This window comes from Fistularia commersonii, chromosome 34, assembly GCF_037954325.1.
Source record: "Fistularia commersonii isolate RoL2024-O1a breed Wild chromosome 34, RoL_Fcom_v1.0, whole genome shotgun sequence".
NCBI lineage: Eukaryota > Metazoa > Chordata > Actinopteri > Syngnathiformes > Fistulariidae > Fistularia > Fistularia commersonii.
Window position 1 is genome coordinate 791,867 of NC_141317.1, and position 22,803 is coordinate 814,669.

At 40.3% G+C, this 22,803-nt stretch overlaps 2 protein-coding genes across 2 annotated transcripts; both read right to left on the reverse strand.

The window, feature by feature from the left end:
• Nucleotides 1–606: 606 nt before the first annotated feature.
• Nucleotides 607–3,272, reverse strand: klhl10a (kelch-like family member 10a). The gene is made up of 4 exons (XM_086141112.1): nt 2,826–3,272; nt 1,527–2,150; nt 1,235–1,384; nt 607–963 (listed from the first exon to the last, which is right to left on the reverse strand). Exons 1-4 carry the CDS (start codon nt 3,240–3,242, stop codon nt 607–609), a joined length of 1,548 nt encoding a protein of 515 aa, XP_085997238.1. The 5' UTR covers nt 3,243–3,272.
• A 2,414-nt stretch (nt 3,273–5,686) lies between these two features.
• Nucleotides 5,687–13,157, reverse strand: rprd1b (regulation of nuclear pre-mRNA domain containing 1B). Its single transcript, XM_086141687.1, has 7 exons — nt 12,490–13,157; nt 10,682–10,811; nt 10,238–10,371; nt 9,295–9,413; nt 9,024–9,150; nt 8,377–8,552; nt 5,687–7,691 (listed from the first exon to the last, which is right to left on the reverse strand). Exons 1-7 carry the CDS (start codon nt 12,638–12,640, stop codon nt 7,542–7,544), a joined length of 987 nt encoding a protein of 328 aa, XP_085997813.1. The 5' UTR covers nt 12,641–13,157; the 3' UTR covers nt 5,687–7,541.
• Between the last annotated feature and the right edge of the window lie 9,646 nt (nt 13,158–22,803).

Sequence of the window (22,803 nt, forward strand, 5' to 3'; positions counted from 1 at the left end):
TCCCAAAGAGAACCTCAACATCTTCATCTCTGCAACCTCTAGTTCTGCCTGCTGTCTTTTGGTCATTGTAACAGTTTGTAGTCCATACATCATCGCTGGTCTCACCACTGACTTGTACACCTTTCCTTTTATTCTGGCTGAAAGTCTTCTATCACATAGTACCCATGACACTTTTCTCCACCCATTCCAACCTGCTTGGACCCGTCTCTTCACCTCTTTTACGCACGCTCCGTTGCTCTGGACTGTTGACCCTAAGTACCTGAAATCCCCCAGCTTCTTGATCTCCACTCCCTGTAGCCTCACTGCTCCACCCGAGTTCCTCTCGTTCACACACATATATTCTGTCTTGCTGCGACTAACTTTCATTCCTCTCCTTTCCAGAGCATACCTCCACCTCTCTAGATTTTCCTCTACCTGTTTTCTGCTCTCACTACACTTTGTTCCCCTTGCTGGATCAGTGTAATGAATAGTGTTTCTGTGCAGGCACAGAGTATGTTCGGTGGATGTCTTAAGTTGATGTGTATCAGTATTAAAATGTGGTATTTTTTCTAAACGGTTTTTGACAGCTTCACAAGAAAGTGTAGTTCCATGAATTTAAATGTTTATTTATTTGAATCGATCATCCTCTGCTTCATCTTCATCGCAAAACTGCAGGTCATGACGACATGCAACATACTGGGCCATGTTAGGGAGTCTGTATACCACGCAGCAGCTCAGTGCACTGCGGGCGATCTCCGTGTTACAGACTTCATTCCACTCTCCACTTACAACATTGTAGCTCTCTACGTCATTGCAGGTAGAGATGCCATTGTAGCCTCCTACCACAAAGATTCTGTCATCCATTACTGTCAAGCCAAAGTTACTGCGCGGATTGAGCATGGAGGGCACATCATGCCACTGGTCAGTCCGAGGGTTATAGGCCTCAACGCTGCGCAGACGTCTGGTCCCATTAAAGCCACCGAGCTATAAGTGGAAGGATGAAAAATGGAAAAAAGGCGGTTTGTCCTTTTTAAAAACATCTGTGTCTTATTGATATATGTGTCTATGAATAAAGTTATACTCTTTCTGACCATCGTATTAGAGGTGTTTGATGAGGTGAACTGACATTAGGTTAATTTAAAGGACCATATATTGAACTAATAGTGCAGTATATATATATATCTTGTGACAGTTTGGTACTGTATTTTGAAGTGTCTGTGTTGTGTTGGTCTTGTCAAGAGATTGATGGGCTTACCGCATAGACATGGCCTGCATAGGTTGTGACACCAATGCCACTACGCCTGCTGCTCATGGGGGATATCATTGTCCACTGATTGGTGACTGGGTTATAACATTCAGCCAGTGATAATGGCTCCTCTCCATTGAAACCACCACAAATGTACACCTAAAGTGGAATAAACGAGTCCTATAAATAATCTTTTGCAGAGCTCAATGACTTGAGGGATTTTTTTCTTCAAAAATACGCTACTTTTATTGTATATGTGCTCTAAACTGAAACTATATTGGTGATTATAAATTCCACTCACCTTCCCATCATAGGCTGTGCAGTTGGCATCACTCCTCCGCTCATGCATGGGTGCGATAAGTGTCCATTGGTTTGTGATGGGATCATAGCGCTCAGCAGTCTGGAGTCGATCATGCCCATCATACCCTCCAATGGCATAAATGCATCCATCCATCACAGTGACACTGACATAGCAGCGGCGTGAATGCATTGGTGCCACCTCATGCCAGATGTGCGTGGCTAAATCAAACTTGTGGACACTGCTGAGCTGTTCAATGCTGTCAAAGCCACCAACACAGTAAATTGATCCATTGAGGACAGCACAGCCGTGGTAAGCCCTCGGTGCATCATTGTGATCATTGTGAGCTACAGCGACCCAGGAGTCAGCACGGACATCGTACGCCTCAATCCCATTGATGGGACCGTCTCCACTCCAGCCGCCAATGGCCAACAAGATAGAATTGGGCAAACGTGGACGGGCCAAAGGAGGGCAGATAACAGCGCCAGGGAGTCTGTTTCTTCTTGGGTCAGCTAATGATCTCATGGCCTTGAAGATGATTGGACAACACTCTTTGTTTGCCTTCACTAGCTCATTTTCATTTACAACCTCTTTGATATATGATAAACTCATCAAAGCCAGCCTGACCTGGAAAGAAACACAAAAAATGGAGCACTACATTAGATAGTGCAGAATGACCAGACAGTCACTTCCATATTATCAGCTGATTTAAGCCTGTCACGTGGCATTACATTTATTTAGGGACCATTTTGCAAAATGTCAGAAAATACTGAATATCACCATTCTTATTATTTGCATATTTGCATGTGAAAACATTGAATACATTGTTTTGAAAAACATCTTGAGTTTCCCTGCACCACCTTTAACTTACAAGTTATTTACAAGTACTTTAAGTACCAGTACTTTTATGATTTCATCATCATAAAACTCATTGCAATGCAGATTCATCATTACCCCCAGTTTAAGTAAGCTTAGAGATGAAAAAGCAAACAATCATTTTCTTAAGCAACATCCAATCAACATTTAAATTCCCATTAAAACCCGTGTCAAATACTGAGATCTTAACAAGAATGATACGGATGTCATATGGATGTTCATCAAGAATTTGGTCAAATTGGACAATGAGCAGAGATAATTCTATTAGGCCTTGTAGAATTTTAATAGTTAAACTGTGTTTTTGTGGTTATGCCAATGATAACTGATCATTTTAATTTTACAGGACTTAAGTAAGGTAGGCATGACTATGGCCCTATTTTCTAAGTATGAAATATGCAAATATAAATATGCTCTTTGCTCCCTTACCTTGGACAATAGCAGAGGGAGATGTTTTTTGCGTTCTTCGGGTATATGGTTAATCCAGCGCAGTATGGCCTCAAACACTGATTTCTCTTCTTTTACATTCAGTTGGTCATCCTCTATGAATTTTACAATTTCCTGTGCAGGGAGCTGCAGAAACTCTTCTGAAGTGGCAGCAACCTCCTCAAAGTGAGCCAGTATGTATAGGAAGGCCTTATGTTTCATTTCTGGGTAGTGAATGTCTGTGAACATGTAAATGCCAATGCAGTTGACTCGGTCCAGCTGCTCCAAAAGAAAGTTGGAGCACGATTTTAAAATGCCCATTACTCTAAAATGGGCAGCTGCCTCAAAAATGTCTTGGACATTCTCATTTGTCACAGACACACAGCCAGTGTAGGCAAACTCAATAATAATCTTCATCATGTCAGGTGCCACTTTGTGAATTTCAAAAACTCGACGATCTGGGGTTGACCAGTGAGTGAAGAGACTTCTGTGGGCCAGGGAGAAAATTAAATTTTCACATCATACTCACACAACAAATTTACATTTCATATAACCCCTTTAAAAACAGATGCAAAACAGTTAAAATTAATGTCTAATAAAACAATCAGTGAACCACATGATTCAAGTGACATAACGGCTAGATAGTTACTTTAAACTTACTTTGGGACTGAGAAGTCCTAAAATTTAAGATGTCTGAGGTTCAGGCTATGTAACTTATATTAAGAAAACTTGTCAAATGCCTTGTTAGCAAGCTCATTACAAATTATCCGTGACATATAAACTTTACCTGTCACAGCATGTGTGAATGAACTAGATCTTTTTTTCTTTCCCCACCTTTTATATACCATTTAACACAACAATATGTATGAACTGACATTCCGTTACATGCCTTGGAGTACAAGGTTTTGCAGCAGATATACAAAATTGCTGTTTGTACCATATTTTTTTTATATAATCAGGAAAGATTTTAACAATGCTTCTGCAATACCAATGGGATTTTAAAATAAATCCGTGCACTAAAGATCCCAACAGTGTACCATACAGGCAGCAGTAGGAAGATTATTTTCCTGCACAGAGCAGAGACAACTTTAACTTCTGTCCTGCTCCCCTGAGGATTCATGTGACAGAACATTTATGTACACTGCATATGTAAACTTGGTGCCCTATTGATCCAACCACTGGACACACAGGCTGTCAAACTACAGGTTATTTCCCGTGTCATGTAGTTAGCAGATGAAGTCTGGAAAGTGCAGTCTTAATATCAAACGCAGCAAGTGCAACCCATGATCAGTGTGATTAACAGAGCAGATGAAAACAGACCTTTTATTTTCTTAAAAGTTTGCCAGTTTGCAAAGCCCAGATATGTTAATGTAGACCACAGATACTAATCCAGCCCTTGTAGAATAAAGAACAATTCACATATAAATGTGTCATTAAAACCCAATCAGTCACGCGTATCTCTCAAATCTCTCGCGCGTGAGCAGATTTGTTCTGCTGAGTGGAAGGAGCAGCATCATGTTCCCAGTTTTTCATTATTTTGGTATAATGACCATTTTCTTATATATACCCTGCTACATAAAATAATGACTACAGTAGTAGGACTAGAATGCTAAAAAAAACACTTGAAATGGTTTGATTGTAGCTAGCTGACAAACTTTAAATCATAAAATTAATCTGAAGCCATGGAGTTGCCTTAACATTAAGCCCACAATCCCAATGTCATTCCATACTTATTTTCTACATTTAAGATTTATGTGAGAGTAGTCTTTAACAGAGCACTTACCTGAAATAAGAACTACAGTTAGATAGAACAATCTTGTGTGCTGGAAATTCAACATTATCCACTATGATCACCACGTCACAAAACTGTTGCTCCAGACGGAACTCATTATACAATTCAATTTCCTGACTCATCTTTTCTCTCTGATGTGAGAGCCTCCCCTCATTGTATTTTAGAATTCCCTTGGTGTAACACTTACACATTTAATTTAGAGTTTTGAAAATGATCTGTATTATCTCAGTTATTAATCCCTTCACTGAGTGGGGTATTTGGAGAATTCTTCCACTATATGACATCACAGTGGAATGTCTGATGTCATATAAAAAGAACACAGTCTGTAATATCACTGTGAACTGAGACTGCAATAATCCTATCTTACAATAAATCAAGAAATGTCCACCACCAGCACCACCCCAACGCCCTATCTTTAGCACTTCTCATAAAAAAAAAATAATTAAAAAAAAGCTGTGATATCAAAAAAGTAAAAAATTGATAGTTGAGGTGTTAGGGGTAAATGCTACAATTCCTGCATGCTGTGAAACAGGTAGCTGTGATGGCAAGTATGGGATGTTTGATAGCACTAAAGGATATTGTCACTTGATGGCAACTCAGTGTAAGCTATATGGAGCCCCTAAATGAAGGACATCATGACAGTTTTGCGATGTTATAGGTAATTTACAGTTGAAAGAAGCTGGTTGGTTCCTTCTTAAAAGCCAGTTCAGACAGCAATGAGAAGAAGAAAATCAAATCAGTACAAAAAACCACATTCAATTTGCATTGCTTTTCTGGGGGAGAAACGTTTACATTCTTGACTGTTTATTTCTATCCGTTTGAGGAATGACCTTCAAAGCCATGAAAACACCACACCTTCTCATCAAAGTACTGAAAAGGAAAAATCCAAGAATTATTTTTTTTCAATTTACTTATTTTCAAATTTTGATAGATGCTGCCTTCAAATCACAAGGAAAACTTGTGATTTGACATCAGAAGAACCCTACGAACTTCTCTTACAACAAGGCCAATGCTTTATTTCTTTCTTTCTTAAATTATATGAACTTTTCATATCTTTTATACAAGAGGCAGGTTTTGTTTCAAATGGTTCCGGTTTATTGGCGTCCACCGAATCACTTTTATTACAGAAATATACTACCCCTACTGGTAGTGAAGAAAAACTCTGCAGACAAAAGCACCACACGGCAAAAAAGATAAAAGATAAACTAACATCTACAGTGATTAATTCTGGGTCATAAAGAGGTTGTATTGAATGTGGACATTTTTGTTAGTATTGTTTGTTTTAATATCATATTTCTATCACAATGAAGCACAAAAAAAGGTGGTCTTTTTTTTGCTTACACTCTTAAAAGTAATATCCAAACAGACCCAAGGAATTTGAATCCCTATCAGTGACTTTAATGACTAAAAAAACCAACATCCTTTGGTTTAACAACCACTGTTGAAGCTGCCATAAATCACATATTTTTACCTGACATACTCTAATTGCCGATTTCCATCAGACAACAACCAGGACAGGACCTGCAACATGAGTGACTCTAAAGACTGCATCAAACCTGCCAACACCAAAACACCCCTCTAAGTTCGGAAGATAAATATCTCCTAACTTTTCATCATCAAACCTTGATGATGGGCGATTCAAAGATGAGCAACAGAACCCAATCCTGTTATTCTTGTCTTTAGAGAACCTCCTTTCAATATAATTTCACCTCAGTGACTTGGAAAACAATTTATTCAGAGTGTCTACATTTGGGTGTGAAAGAAAATTAGTTTGTAAATTGGCCACCTATTCAACTGTATGCATTTGAATTATATTATTGGGACATAACATTGGGTATTTCTTAAAATCTTGAGTATGAGCCAATTTTGACTCCTCGGTCCATGCAGCATCACTGCACATCTGTCTGAGTGTCAGTCGCCAATCCAGGCAGCACCCAACAAGCCCAATCATAAAAAATATGGATGAAGTGGCTCACCAATTTTGTCAGTATCATACAAACCTGTTGAACATGGTTCTGATTTAACCTACTGAAAAAATATGCACTTTAAGTGATTAAATGATCTTATGTCTTTATTTTGTCTTTGCCTGTATTTTCATACTTGAAAAAAATATTGAGGATGTCATCTAAGCTTTTCTCCATGTTCTCAGAGCGGATAGATTTTTAGGTTGATAATCTTTTATACAAGACAGTTCCTTGCAAAGAAAACCTCAAAACTTTTTCCAAGTACAAATATGAAAATAACTGGCCTTGTTCTAATTCCAATGCCAGTGTCCAAATAAAATATGAAAATAAACAAGCTTTTCTTATGGTACCTTGAAGCTTTCGTTGACAACTAAGAAAATGCTTGATAAAGAAAAAAGGTTCTTATATTGGCTTTAAACAGGCAGGACGACAAGGTCTCACAGACCATATAACCACCAACAAAAGGCCAAAGTAAACCCAACAGTTCACGATCTTCACAGTGTAATAACATCCACTTAATGCAAGAGCTAACAACCAAGACTCATCCTTTTGATGAATCCAAAATATATCACACAAGACCTTTTACAATCAACTTGTTTGCCTCACCTTTACTTCTTCCCCCTGCCTCTCCAATAATGTGACCAAAATTTCCAGCATTTAAAAACAAAAACAAACAAACGAAAAAATAACTAACTACCTTGCTCAGAGCTGGTGGAGTGGAATCCTTGGCGAGTGAGCAGGAAAAAACAGGCTGACAAATGTCTGTTCTTTGCAGTTTTGGTTTCACCAAACCTTTACTCATGTCCTTTTGACCCGTCCTGCAGCCTGGGCTAACTATTCTGTTGAGGAGAACTTTGACTGCATGTCCTCCCTTAACAGAATGACCACTAGCAATATTATTTTAATCCAACATGGGGTCAGGTTTAGGTAAAGAACAGGATAGTTTGTCTGAGCAAAGACTCCTCAGTCGGTGGAGAAGAGATCTCCTGCTGAGGGGAGTGGAGCAAGTCCCCCGGTCACATTGGGTAGAAGGGAGAGGTCAGGAAGACTCTGGATGTGGGACTTGAGCTCTTTCCTCACCTGGGTTACCCTCGCCAGCTTCTGCTTGTATTCCTGCAGATAAACAGATTACTATGAACAGACGAATAGTAAAAATGCATCACAGTTAAAATGTATTGTAGAATAAAATAAATACTACGAATGTATTAGAAAAATAAATTGCAGTATTGAGTGCAATGCGATGTTTAACTGGCTTAAATTTTGCTAATAAGTACCTGTAAATAAACAGGTTACCTCTGTAATAGAAATTCCGTTTACGATAAAAGAAGAAACTTACTGTGACAAACTGGTATTTTTGTGCCATTAAAGATATCGAGCAAAAACCTTCAGATTTCAGCTTGAAATATTTATTTGGCATATTCAGAATGAGTGCATTGAACCTACCCATTTTTTAATGTAATTTAAGATCCACACCAATGAGCTGAAACAATATTCTTCCATACAGCTATACTACATCTTATACACATTAGGGTCACACAACGGTTAACCTCAATCAAATGTTTGTCTTTTCAATCTCATGATGGTAACCAGAGACACTCTAACGTCAACTATGACATAATTGAGAAGGAATCAGAAAGGCTGACTTCATTGCGCAGGTTAAGGAAAAAATATAATATAGCAGGGCTTTTTGTTGATGTGAAAACGTACATTTTTTATGATCCAATAAATCACTACACAAAGACATCAGCCTTGTTTGCAGTCAACAGATAATTGAAGGTTTGTGTGTATGACGCCTTGCCTCAAGTTTCTTCTCTCTTTCTGTGAGTGCCTCTTTCTGGCTGCTAATGTATTCAGTCAGCATTCGAGCAAGCTGCCTGCGATCCTCCAGCTCTGCAGCGAGTCGACCATTGTACTCAGCCAGCAGCAAGCAGGCTTCATCCACTGTCTTCGACAGCTTATCTGCAGCTTCTTTGTCTATATTGGCAAAAAAAGTGGGTAGTTCATGTTACAGGTATAGCATTTACAGAGGCAGCTAAGTGTTACAATATTTGTCTATGGGGGTTCTCAGTTCAACAGGTCATGGTTAATAGAATATAAAAGAAGAATAGAATGTGCCTTTAATGGTCCCACAATGGGGAAATTTCAATTCAAGACATCTTCAAGGTAAACATCTTAAAGGAAAGAAATCAAGGGTAGTTGCCACAATAAGATTTTGACAAGGATATTACAATATTGTCTGAAGGTATGTGAAAGACTTTGCAGAAGGCTACATGGCTGAAAAATCTGCTCAGGTTTGTGAGGAAATAAGTCTGTGTCAATAGGTGGCAGTAGTTTGTATTCATAATTCATAAAGGTAAATCCAAGGACCAAAGAGTCAGCATTTTACAACATTTTCATGTTTCTTTTTTAAGTAATTTGTATTACAGAGGAGATGTGAAGTGTTACCAGTTATTTTCTCTAATAGAGAGACATCCTGGACCTCCTGTGGTAGGGAGGCGATCTTCTGACGAACAGCCGCGTCACCCGATGCAGCATTTTCCAAATCCTGCAGGGCTTTCACTAGCTCCTCTGTCTAATGGAGTTACAGTGTAAAAGGGAAAAAGGAGGGAAAGTAAAAAAATAAAGGTATACACAGAGGATAGGTATGAAGGTGGTAAAGCATTGCAATGCAAGACAAATCACTATTTTATTTGAACAGCAAAAATCGATGTCTTACTAGCTGAGTTGCAACGCTGTCTGTGTTGCGAGGTGAAATATGGCTTCTGTAGTCATCATCCTCATCGTCTTCGTCTTCCTGGATCTTCTGGTAGCTTCTTTTCATGGGCTTCTTGTCTTCTGCAGAGCCAATTTACAGACCACATAAGAGTGAAAGACTTGATTGTTACCAAAGTAGCTCATTTACATCCATATTACAAGTGAATTCCTTTCTTCAAAGTGAGGACCTGTAAAAAGATGCTAAGTCTTGTATGAAAAGAAAGAGTGGAGTAAAAAAATAACATGAATCCCCAGGCTCCCCAGACAAACTCCAATTCTCCTTCTGTTTGATTATCCAGGAAGGTTCATAATGCTGGGTTTACTAGATTTCATGAGGGGTGCTAAGAATATGTATACACATTTCTCCGGACCTCACTCCATGCTCTAAATGCAAAGTCATCAAGAATCGAGAAGCATACATAGGCTCTTTTCCATCAAGGAGTCTTAACAAAACTTTTTAACTTCCATCAGCTGTATAGGCATTAGATAAGCTGAATACTGTGATAAATTCAGAAGGAAGTGTGCCATATAGACATATTCCAGGGCACTGAAAGGACTGATCAAAATATTTTATGTTATAAAATAAAAAATCAAGATATTACAAAATAATCATTAACTACTGCATTCTCATTAACAGTAAGCTTCTAAAATGGCTTAAATATTGTACCACTTATTGTTTTTTTTTTTGCTATGACGCATTCTAAAGCAAAGACAAAACTTGAAAATTGATCAGTCACATTGAAAGCAGCAGTCCAGGTTGGGACTTGGAATATATGGACTAACAACATGGACTTTTCTCTATTAAGTTTCCTGTTTCTACTGGTTGCAACAGTTACTGTTAAACTTGTATTCCTCAACAGTTATATGTACATTCATCAAAGGGAATCTATAACAAGTCAAATAACCTGAAGGCCTGGGGCTGTTTGAGTCTTCAATTGCCAGTTTGAGTTGCTGAATGAAGTCACCCCTGTAGAGGCTTCTCTCTTTCCAGATGTTGAGCAGTCGTTCCATGTGCTTTTTACAGCTCTCATCAGCTTCACTACAAGAGAGTCACATAAGAAATCACGACCAATTTAGAGGAGGTAAAACAAAAAGACACCAACTGTAATTTCTCCAAATAGCATGTGTATCATCTAGTCATCTTGTCATATATTCATGAAGATTTATTGACAAATCACATTTAAATTATTTTCAACTACAAAACAGTCCCTCATCTCAAAGGATGACAATAAAGGTAATATTTGTGGGACTTTGGGATACAAACATCCATAAATAAATTCCAGTCCCCCATCAACAGAAGTGCTTCACACACACTGTCATAGTGGCACACAGCATTGCATAATATCTACCTGGCAACATGGGAGCAGGCATCCACAAGGACAGACTCAAAGTCTTTGGTAAACTCTGGTCCTTTCTTCTTGCTGTTCTGGATGACATCGTTGGCCAGATAGAGAAATGTCAGCTTCCTGCTGCTTTTAGCTGGAGGACATATACATCTCCATTCAATTACTACAATTCAACATGTAAGAAGGAAAATCATCTGATACACTGACAGATTTTATTTGTCGCACACACTGATCATGTCTTTGTAAATTTGACTATATTTAATCCATCCCGGAGGAAGACTTGTCATCATTGCTCAAAATTTCAAGTAAAATGCCAAAACACAGAAAATCATCTTCTCCCATATCAAACTCAATACAGTAAAAAGACAATACACTAAAGAACACTGTAAAACCAGTCCGATCTTGATTCTTGCTACACGCTCCTAAAAAAATAGGATATGGGAACAGATGATTGGGAATGCTGAAGAACGGTCTAATAAAACGTGGCTGGAAAGTTCCACAGACACAGAAGTTAATTGGTAACAGGTGATAACATCATGATTGGGTGTCTAAAGGGGTCTTTGAAAGGCTCAGTCAAATATGGGGTGCAGTTCATCGGCAAATTAACTTCAAGCATATGGTCAAATATTCCAACTGTGTAAACAAGACACCATCTACATTCAGTTACATCATCAAAAGACAATAACCAACAATGATTATCCATGAAGTACAATTCCCAGGCACTGCAGTCCTATAAAAGGATAATAATACACAGCAATGTTTGGGCTTCCACCAGTGTGTCTGCCATTGAAAATTAGAGGGTATATATAGACAGGAATAATTTTTTAAAATATATCTGCTATATACTGAAATAATGGTTTTCATGAAAATGAAATGGATCATCTAGATTGCGACGAGCACAGCATTTAAATCCAGGACTCCTTAATGGTGTGGATCTGTGTTTGTGCCTGTAGCGTGGGTAATATGCACATTTGAAGGCATCATGAGTGCTAAAAATGCTGATTTTGGAATTATATGCTATCATACAAACATCTCCAGGGAGCTCCTTGCTTGTTCCGGCAAGAAAACTCAAAGTAGCATTCTCTATATGATTCCACAGGGCTTACAGGTCAGTGAAGAAATTTAAGTGGCTAAGGTCCAGTTCAGGCCTATCCCTCATTAGGAATGAGTAGTAATTAAAGAAAAACTATGTTTAAAGAAAGATATGACAACCAAAACTATTGAGCAACTATTGTTATCTGCCATTAGAGGAAAATACTATGGCCATCTAAATTAATGATGCCTCTTCTCAAATCACTTAAACTGTGGTCATTTTTGATAGAGATTGAAAGATACACATGCCCTGCCCTACATCTGTACATCTACAAGAGACATTGAAGCATATCAGCCTGAACATTTACCATCAATTGAACTTAATTATTCTGCAAATGCTGCTTTATTTACATTTTGTTTAGTTTCCAAATCGTTTTCAAAACTGGCTTGCTAACTTTTCTCCAAGTATACTTACTTTTAGTAAGTCACTTCACATCATTTCATATTATATTGTCAGCAGACCTGGCCAGGCTGGTTTTGAATCAAATCAAAAATGTTTTTCTTCTTTCCAAAACTAACAACACGGATATTTTCGGAAGCTGTTCAACGCCAAAATGCTTGAAAGACCAAATAATCAGTAAGTCCGTTGTTGATCTGATCGTGATTGTAAGAGTGCTAAAATATATATAATTGTCTGGGATGTTTTGTGTGTCAAAAATAACTTCCGTTTTTGCTGTTGGGATGCAAAGTTCTGCAGGGAGAGTGCTCGAGATCCCTACCTTTCTTCAGCTCTCTGTGCCACACTTTGACGATGAGGGCCGAGTGTTTCCGGTGGTGGATGATCCACAGAGACAGAGTCTGGACGCTCTGCTGCGAGCTGCTCAGCTCCGATAGCTTCTTCTCCAGGGCCGACTCGGAGAAAGACGACATGTCTGTGTGTTTACTTTTTGTTTCCTGGCGACCCGACAGGCCACGGCCCACTCTAAAGCCACTGCGCTCAGGGATAATCGGGAGAACCTCGTTCTGTCATCAAAACGGAAGTTCTGTCGCTGCTTTCATAAGAAATATACATGCAACTTCAACTGCCTGCCGCCCACTTCTCACTTCTTTATATTTCTGATGTGTATTGATTAAACCAACGGAAACTCCCGAGGCTTAAAAAGCACACCGGTCTGAGCATCAATATGCTCACTGTCGGTTTGTTTACTGCCGCCGAAAACGTTAGCTAGCAGAGCTAAGCAGCCATCTGCGTAGCGTGTCTACCAGCCAGTCTGCAGTCAAATCCGACTTTAGAGCATAAAACTATATAGTACGCGTGTGGAATAAATATGTAACCACTCATCACATTCTACAAAAGTGCTCAAAAGAGATTGGAGATAGACTCACAGTTTCTCTCTGATTCCTAACTAATCAGGATTCCCTCGAAAAAATGGCAGAGTGCACTTTCACCTCGACATGCGCGGCGCACATTAGTGACGACATCACCCCCCCCTCCCATTCAAATTCCAGAATCCCAAGTGTTTCAAGTCATATGCACAGAGAGGAGACATAATCGTTTCTTTGCTGTCCGCAGTGAATTTCAAATAGCATAACGTAAGTATGAAATAAATACAGAATAGCACCAAAGAAAAGCAAGTAAAGGCAGCATATAAAAGATAAAGTCGACATGGAAACTTGAGTGGTGTACGCAGGACTGTCGACCAGCTTGTTGACTGTTGTGGCATGGTCACCAGTGGTTGTGCAAATCAAATATGTGCTAATTGAATTGGCAAATTGAAAAAGTCAACAATTAAGTCAGGCTGTCTATGAATTTTCCGAGGTAGTCCATGGCTGCTTGATGAGTTTGACAACTGTTGCAAATTGTCAGCAATGAGTGTGCAGATTGAAAAAGTACAAATTGAAATGTGAACCGTCAAGTACAGTTGATTCTTCTGAAGAAGTCCATAAACTACTGTCAGTGTTAAGCTGTTTGTCTGAAGACAATGTCCCTTGTAGAACTCATTTATTACAGAAAACAAATCAGCACACAAACACTACAGGAGATGATGACAAACAAATGCTTATAGGGAAACTTAACAAAAAAGTTAATATCTCATTGAAATGTTTCTTCTCTTTGCAGAATGATGAACATGCACAGTTTGACTTTAATGCTCATTTGCAAACAGGTAACAATTGTATTTACTAATGTGAGGCAAATCTCTGTCTACCGTTATATTCAAAAGCCACAAGTATGATGTAGAATCTTGGTTTCCAACATAAAAGTTAACAGTTGAAATGACATGAACATATTGTTGAGCAATTTCACCCTCGGGGATCAATAAAGTATTCTGAGTCGAATTCGGATTCTGATTGACAAACAGTTATGGAGAAAGTGTGTCATTGTGCGGAGCGGGTGGTTTAGGTAGTTTAATTAATACTTTAAATGATAGAAGTAGATCTTCACTGGAAAACCCAGTGATTTAAATTACTAATGTCCATTTTTATCTTGGACATCATTTACTGTGAGCCTTTTTAATGCCCCAGGATTCAACGGGAGTTACTCAAATTCTTTGCTGATCAATCCTCTTTAAGATATGAAGTCAATACACTCACCATTTTACAGCAGTCAAGAAACAAAAGGCTCTCAAGTAAACCATAATCCATATGACGAGGGATAAACACTGGAAAGATCTTCCTCTTCTTTCGGCTTTTCCCGTCAGGGGTCGGCACAGCGAGTCAACTTTCTCCATCTAACCCTAATCTCTGTATCCTCCTCTCTCACACCAACTACCTTCATATCCTACCTTCAAATCTTCTCTTTGGTCTTCCTCGAGATCTCTTGCCTGGCAGCTCCAATTCCAGCATCCGTCTACCAATATATTCTCTATCCCTCCTCTGTACATGACTGAACCATCTCAGTCTGGCTTCTCTGACCTTCTCTCCAAAACATCTAACATGTGCTCTTCCTCTGATAGAGTCATTCCTGATCCTCTCCATCCTGGTCACTCCCAAAGAGACATCCTCATCTCATCTCAACATCCTCATCTCTGCAACCTCTAGTTCTGCCTGCTGTCTTTTGGTCGTTTTAACAGTTTCTAGTCCATGCATCATCGCTGGTCTCACCACTGTCTTGTACACCTTTCCTTTTATTCTGGCCGATAGTCTTCTATCACATAGTACCTGAAATCCTCCAGCTTCTTGATCTCCACTCCCTGTAGCCTCACCGTTCCACCCGAGTTCCTCTCATTCACACACATATATTCTGTCTTGCTGAGACTAACTTTCCTTCCTCTCCTTTCCAGAGCATACCTCAACCTCTCTAGATTTTCCTCTACCTGTTGTCTGCTCTCACTACAGATCACAATGTCATCCGCAAACATCATGGTCCATGGGGATTCCTGTCTAACCTCATCTGTCAGCCTATCCATCACCATTGCAAACAAGAAGGGGCTCAGAGCTGATCCCTGATGGAGTCCCACCTCCACCTTGAACTTCTCTGTTACCCCTACAGCACACCGTACCAGTGTCTCACAGCTAGCATACATGTCCTGCACCAGTCTAACATACTTCTCTGCCACTCCAGACTTCCTCATACAATACCAGAGCTCCTCTCTTGGCACCCTGTCCTTTTGCTTTTTCTAGGTCTACAAAAACACAATGCAGCTCCCTCTGGCCTTCTCTGTACTTTTCTATAGTATTCTCAACGCAAATACTGCATCTGTAGTACTCTTCCTAGGCATGAAGCCATACTGCTGTTCACAAATGCTGACTTCTGCTCTCAGTCTAGTTTCCACTACTCTTTCCCATAACTTCATTGTATGGCTCATCAACTTTATCCCTCTGTAGTTGCCACAATTCTGCACATCCCCTTTATTCTTAAAAATAGGCACCATCACACTTTGTCTCCATTCTTCAGGCATCTTCTCACTCTCTAAGATCCTGTTGAATAATCTAGTCAGAAAATCTACCGCTGCCTCTCTTAGACACTTCCACACCTCCACAGGTATATCATCAGGACCAACTGCTTTTCCACTCTTCATCCTCTTCAATGCCTCCCTCACTTCACTTTTACTAATTTGTGCTACTTTGTGGTCTACAATAGTCCCCTCTTCTACCCTTGGCTCTCTTTCATTTTCCACATTCATCAGCTCTTCAAAGTACTCTTTCCATCTTCCCATCACTCTTCTAACATCTGTCAATACATTTCCCTCTCTGCCCTTAATCGCTCGGACCTGTTGTACATCCTTTCCATCTTTATCTCTCTGTTTCGCCAACCTGTATAGATCATTCTCACCCTCCTTACTATCCAACCGAGCATACAAGTCATCGTACGCCCTTTGTTTTGCCTTTGCTACCTCTATCTTTACCTTTTGCCGCATCTCACTGAACTCCTGTCTGTTCTCTTCAGTCCTCTCAGTATCCCACTTCTTTTTCGCTAACCACTTTCTCTGTATATACTCCTGCACTTCTTCATTCCACCACCAAGTCTCCTTATCTACTTTCCTTCCAGATGACACACCAAGTACTCTTCTACCTGTCTCCCTGATAACACTAGCTGTAGTTGTCCAATCACCTGGAAGCTCACTCTGACCACCCAAAACACTGGAAAGATATAGTACAACAAAAAGGAAGATGTCAGTTGGGTTTGGTGTCAGAGGAAAGGGACGCCAGGGAGGTTGCACATGCCCAGTCAGCATGGAAACGGGAACCCCTTGTTGCAGTGAGTCGAGCAATGCAGGGGCAAATGGCAGACTCACCCAAACATGCCATGAGAGAAAGTCATTGAATGTGCAATAGGCGATTGTTCAGTTGTTAATATCCGACTTAACAGTACACTTGCCCGTTGTTTGTTGGATACAGGTAGTCAGGTCAGTACCATCACTGGTCAGTTTTTCAGTAAGTAGTTGTTTTTAGGATGATGACTCCATGCTTGCTACATCTAGTTGGCTGAAGTTAACTGCTATAAATGGGCCTGATATCCCGTATCAAGGCTTCTGTTGAAGTGGAGACATTTGGTTTGAAGATTCCAAACTGTTTTTTTTTTTTCAGATTTTGAAACTGACAGTACAGCTATAACAGAACACTGCATCGTTGGTATGAATGTGATACAGAGGAGTCAGCATCTAGTAACAGTGGAGTTTGACAGCGTTAAAGGGTTCTTTAGATCCTGCTTGAAGGAGTGTTGTCCAGTGAATGCAGATGTGCACTGTTGAAAAGAAAACGATGGCCAGAGTCGCAGGTAGAGACAAAGTTAGGATTCCAGCTGCTTCTGTGGCAACCGTCATGGTTGTCAAAAAGTGTGCTCTGAAAAGATGCTCATCTGATCAATGAACCTGGAACCCTAATTGCTCCCCTGGTGCTGGTGGACAGCAGCCTACTGCTTATGGTTCATCCATGATGGGTCTCATCAGATGATATGTGGCTATGTCCAGGGATGAGGCTAGGTAGTATCTTTCCGGTTGACTGTGTTGAAAGTGATCAGACCCGTCAGGTCAAGTTTCGCAAACCTGTGTGGACACTAAAGATGAACAGGTTGACTTAAAAGTGCAGTTGGACAAACTTGACATTGGTGGCACAGCTGAAGAACAAGCCTCTTTGTATGCTTTACTGACAAAGTACATTGACGTTTTCACTAATGATGACAATGACCTCAGGTTTACAGACAAAGTAAAACATGAGATCAGGTTGGTTGATGACACTCCTGTCATACAGCCTTATAAGCATGTCCCACCCAAATGGTACTAGGAAGCAAGGTCTAGGACAGGGATGTCCAAACTATGGCCCGCGGGCCGCAGTTGGCCCGCGGATCAATTTTTATTGGCCCGCAGCAAATTCTGAAAATATAGGTGAATATGGCCCGCACATGACGTTTGAGCTCAACTCTGCTGCGCTACTCAGTTTCAACACTAGATGGTGCCAGTAACGGAAAAGGTGCTTCTCCATTAAACAAAATTAAGCAAAGAAAAAAATTTACCACGAGTCACCAGAAATGGCAGCACCGGAGAAACGAAAGAACCATCTCTGTGAAGTCCTTCGTGTCTCAACCACCAAACATCCCAGCCATCCTTCAGTCCAAAGGACAGCATCACTGCTCCCACTGAGAACAATGTTCTTCACATTATAGGTGAGTTAGAAATACACACAGTAGTCATGTGTCAATATGTCACCTCTAGTGTGTGGCCCGAGCCTTTGCTTATTTTTCTGTATTCTGCCCTCACCAAAAAAACTTTGGACACCCCTGGTCTAGGAGCTATCCTATATCAGCAACAGAATGACAGGAAAAGAGTGATTGCTTGTGCGAAGAGACAGCGAAGAAGTGCAGAAAGAAATGACAAAAACTACAGCAGCATGATGTTAGAACTGCTGTCACTGAAGTGGGCTGTTGTGGAAAATTTTAGGGGATGTCCACTTGGTTCAAAGTTAACAGTAATAACTGATAATAACCATTGTGTCACCTAAGAATGCAAATCTTGGTGCCACCGAACAGAGATGGCTGGTTCACTTGGCTGCTTTTGATTTTGAAGTTCAGCATCACCCAGGACGGTGAAACACTGCAGCAGATGCACTGTCAGAGCACCTGCTAGCAGGGGAGCCACAGCCTGACCCAGATGACAAACAGTTGGGTGATTGTGTGGCCATTTGTAACTTTATTTGGTGGGGAACACCCCTTAAGACAGAATTGGTCAATGCAAGGATTAAATGTTGTCAAGTCAAGCAAATTAGGGCTCTACAAGCAGGTGTGTGACAGTCTAGTGCTTGGAGCCCAACACCGACCCCCACAGGCTATTGTAAGGAAGAGTTACTGACATTCCAGAGTTGGGATTCAGTCCTTAGTGTTTTTCTTTTATGTTGGAAACGTCCGCCAAGTTCAAAGGAGAGAAAATGTCTTTCCAGAGCTGTGAAAGCAGTGGACATATATCAGAGAAAGAGATGGATTGATGTACAGGGTGTGTAAACATGAACGCCATGGAGTCTGTTTTCAGTTGCTTGTTCCCAACTGTTTGCAGAAACAGATAATGGAGAGTGTGCCTGACTCCATGGGCCATCAAGGCATTGAAAGGACACTTCAGTTGTTGCGGCAAAGAGCATACTGGGTAGGAATCCACTGTGGTGTTGAACAGTGGGTTAATAACTGCCAGCCCTGTATTTTAACCAAAATGCTGCACCCTAAGATTCTATGAAGTCATTTCTGGTATCTAGACCACGAGAATTGGTAGCATTGGGCTTTTCTGTCCTCGAAACAGTTACAGTTGGTAGAGAAAATGTTTTGGTGATCACTGAGTGATCTCATGCTTTTCCCACCCAGGATCAAAAAGCAGAGACTCCAGCAAAAGTGCTGTTAAAGGAATGGTTTATGAAGTACAAGGCACCTGAACGGTTGCATTCTGATCAGGGCTGTAACTTTGAATCAGAAGTCATTGCTGAGCTCTGTAGATTGTATGGAGTAAAAAAGACAAACACAACGCCACATCATCCCACTGGTAATGCTCAGTGTGAGTGTTTCAATTGCACACTACAGAAGTTGCTGCACACACAGCCAGCTGAGAACAAGAGGCGTTGGCCTGACCATTTACTAGAGCTCGTGGATGCTTATAATGTGACCCTACAAGCAACAACCAGCTATTCTGCTTATTATCTGCTTTATGGGGTTGAACCACATCTTACAGTTGATGCGCTTCCTGCAAATGAGCATCCTGGCAACAAGAAACCTGACTGGCTGGCAGTTCATCAACAGAGGTTGAGAGATGCTCATGCAAAGGCGAAGGAATACACAGAGCAGAGAGCTGAGCAACAGATTGCTTTTGAAAAGTGACAAGGTCCAGAAGTGGACATAGGTCAGTAGGACATAGGTTACAGCAAAATGCAAGATGCTTGAAATTCAACAGTGTACCAGGTTTTGAACATAACAGGAACCACTTATACTGTTCAGCATGCAGGGGGAGGACTTGTCAAAAGGTTAAACGAGATGTCCTCTGACCATGTGGTCATCAGCCTGTGTAAATTCCCAGAAAGGAGGCAGAACCAGTGAGTGAGCCAACAGTGATCAGGGACACGGAGACTGAGCCAGAGAAGTCAGATGAAGGCCGAGAAGAAGGGGTAATAATAGAGGAGGTAGCCTTTTGGTTAAACCAATGGTTAAAACAATGATGCAAAGAATTCACCTATTAGGGAATGCAAGCACATTTCAGTGAGTCTTGACTTTGAAGTAGGTTCCTTTTCTGAACTGAAGGAAGTGAAGATCAGGATGAACCAGAAACTGTAGGGTCCAGACGGCAGTCTGGTATGCAGACTCCAACAGTTTGTTAGGGACACAAACTCTCTGAGCCAAAGGTTCAGCGGCTAATATGTCCTCCTCACCAGAGTAAAAGACTAAATGCTGAAACTCACTCAAATGTGCATCATGAGCCCAGATCAATTGTATACTCCATGACTGTGAGTCCTGCAGTGTTGTCAAACATTATTGCCAGTCTGGTAATTGTGTTCAGAGAAGCGCTCAACGAGGTTAAGTTGGGTTACTCTGTCATCGAGGGCACTGACAGTTAAGCTAGGGCAAATATAACCTGCTGCCCCTCCGTATGTTCCTTTAGTTTTTTTGTTCCTTGTTTTTTGTTTTCTTGTTTCCTTATTCCTCCACATTGTAGTTTGTTCAGATCTTGTACATTGTTGTTACTTTTTTATTTTTTATATTTCAGGAAATAAAGGACCCCAAAAATTCATCTGAAGTTTTGGTGTGTGTGTTTTCCCCGGCTTCATACATATATATATATAAAATGTATAATTTCAAAAAGTTTCATTCTTATTGGTATTTACTGAACAATATTATGAAGTGCTTTACACAAGGAATTTAAATGTACACTACAGATCAATGGAGATAGAAATTTTGGGAAAAAAAAAAAAAAAATTGGGCTGTGGCACAGTGGTTAATACTTTCTGCCTCACAGCACAAGGAGACCCTGGTCGGATTCCTGTTGGGAGCCTTTCTGTGTGGAGTTTGCATGTTCTCCCCATGTCTGCGTAGGTTTCCTCCCGTTACCCACCACAACACAAAAACAGATGCAGATGGTTGATTGGCTGATCTAGGGTTTTCCCGGCCTCTTGTCCAATGACAGCTAGGATAGACTCCAGCATCCCTGCAACCTTTGGTGCAGGATAAGTAGTAGATAATGGATGGAAAAAGGGGCAAAGTAGAGAAATCAAAATGAAAAGAATTCAAGTAATAATATAATGTTAAAATGATTATTCTAAATTCCTCAGTGCATAAACTTAACATTTTAAAAGGCATTTTACAAACCTTATACATGTATACAAGATGTACAGTGGGGCAAAAAAGTATTTAGTCAGCCACTAGTTGTGGAAGTTCTCCCACTGAAAAAGAATAGAGAGACCTGTCATTTTCATCATAGGTATACTTCAATTATGCAACACAGAATGAGAAAAAAAATCCAGAAAATCACATTGTCTGATTTTTAAAGAATGTATTTGTACATTTTGGTGGAAAATAAGTACTTAGTCACCAATTTGCAAGCAAGATTTCTGGCTCTCACAGATCTGTAACTTCTTATTTAAGATGCTCCTCTATCCTGCACATGTTATCTGCATTAATGGCACCTGTTTGAACTGGTTATCAGTATAAAAGACACCTTTCCACAACCTCAAACAGTCAGACTCCAAACTCCACTACGGCCAAGACCAAAGAAATGTCAAAGGACACCAGAAACAAAACTGTAGCCCCGCTGGGAAGACTGAATCTCCAATAGGTAAGCAACTTGGTGTGAAGAAATCAAGTGTTGGAGCAATAATTAGAAAAATGGAAGACATACAAACACCCTCAGATAATCTCTAGGGCTCCACACAAAATCTCAGGCTGTGGGGTCAAAATGATAATAACAACGGTGAGCAAAAATCCCAGAGGCACATGGGGGGACCTAGAGAGAGCTAGGACCAAAGTAACAAAGCGTACCATCAGTAGCACACATCGCCGCCAGGGGCTCAAATCACTCTGCTTAAGCCAGAACCGTACATGTCCAGGCCTGTCTGAAGTTTGCTAGAGAGCATTTGGATGATCCAGAAGAGGATTGGGAGAATGTGCTATGGTTAGATGAAACAAACTCAACTTGTCATGTTTGGAGGAGAAAGAACGCTGAGTTGCATCCAAATAACACCATACCTACTGTGACGCAGGGCAGTGGAAAAATCATGCTTTTGGGCTGTTTTCTGCAAATGGACCAGGACGACTGCTTCGTGCAAAGGAAAGAATGAACAGGGCCATGTATGGTGAGATTTTGAGTGACAACCTCCTTCCATCAGCGTGGGCACTGAAGATGAAACGTGGCTTGGTCTGTCATCATGACAATGATCCCAAACACACCACTCAGGCAACGAAGACGTGGCTTCTGAAGAAGAATTTCAAGGTTTTTGAGTGGCCTAGCCAGTCTCTATATCTCAACCCCGTAGAAAATATTTGGAGGGAGCCAAAGGTCCGTGTTGCCCAGCAACAGCCCCAAAACATCACTGCTCTAGAGGAGATCTGCATGGAGGAATGGGCCAAAATACCACCAACAGTGTGTGAAAACCTAGTGAAGACTTATGTTTGACCTCTGTCATTGCCAACAAAGGGTATAAAACAAAGTATTGTGATGAACCTTTGTTCTTGACCAAATGCTTATTTTCCACCCAAATAAATTCTTTAAAAATCAGACAATTTCTGGATATTTTTCTCCTTCTGTCTAGCATAGTTAAAGTGTACCTATGATGAAAATGACAGGCCTCTCATCTTTCTAAAAGGAAGAACTTGCACAATTGGTGGCTGACTAAATACTTTTTTGCCCCACTGTATATTTGCTCATTAATGTGTATTGTTTCTTATTTTCTAATTGCTATTTTTAAGCAATGGGCACATCAAATGTTCTTGTGATTTTCAAAACCATCATTAAACCTTACTTAGATTGGGAAGTGAGCAAAACTAATTGCAAAGATTGAGAATTGATTACTGTAATTGTTCGTTACAGTATTCAAAAACCAATGACTGAATAAAAGCTTGAGTCAAAAGAAAATTGATTAAAAGTGAGAAGGAGCAGATGGTCCTTTCTTGAACTACAGGAATGATCCATAAC

Bases quoted from the DNA above. Each gene is read 5' to 3' on its own strand.
- klhl10a (XM_086141112.1), bottom strand. From the start codon at position 3,242: ATGATGAAGATTATTATTGAGTTTGCCTACACTGGCTGTGTGTCTGTG. The intron at 2,151-2,825 runs GTAAGGGAGCAA...GTTTCTTTCCAG, and splicing joins TCCCTCTGCTATTGTCCAAG to GTCAGGCTGGCTTTGATGAG. The intron at 964-1,234 runs GTAAGCCCATCA...TTCCACTTATAG, and splicing joins ATGCAGGCCATGTCTATGCG to CTCGGTGGCTTTAATGGGAC.
- rprd1b (XM_086141687.1), bottom strand. From the start codon at position 12,640: ATGTCGTCTTTCTCCGAGTCGGCCCTGGAGAAGAAGCTATCGGAGCTG. The intron at 10,372-10,681 runs GTAGATATTATG...ACTCTCTTGTAG, and splicing joins GCCTGCTCCCATGTTGCCAG to TGAAGCTGATGAGAGCTGTA. The intron at 8,553-9,023 runs GTAACACTTCAC...TTGCCAATATAG, and splicing joins TCTATTAGAGAAAATAACTG to ACAAAGAAGCTGCAGATAAG.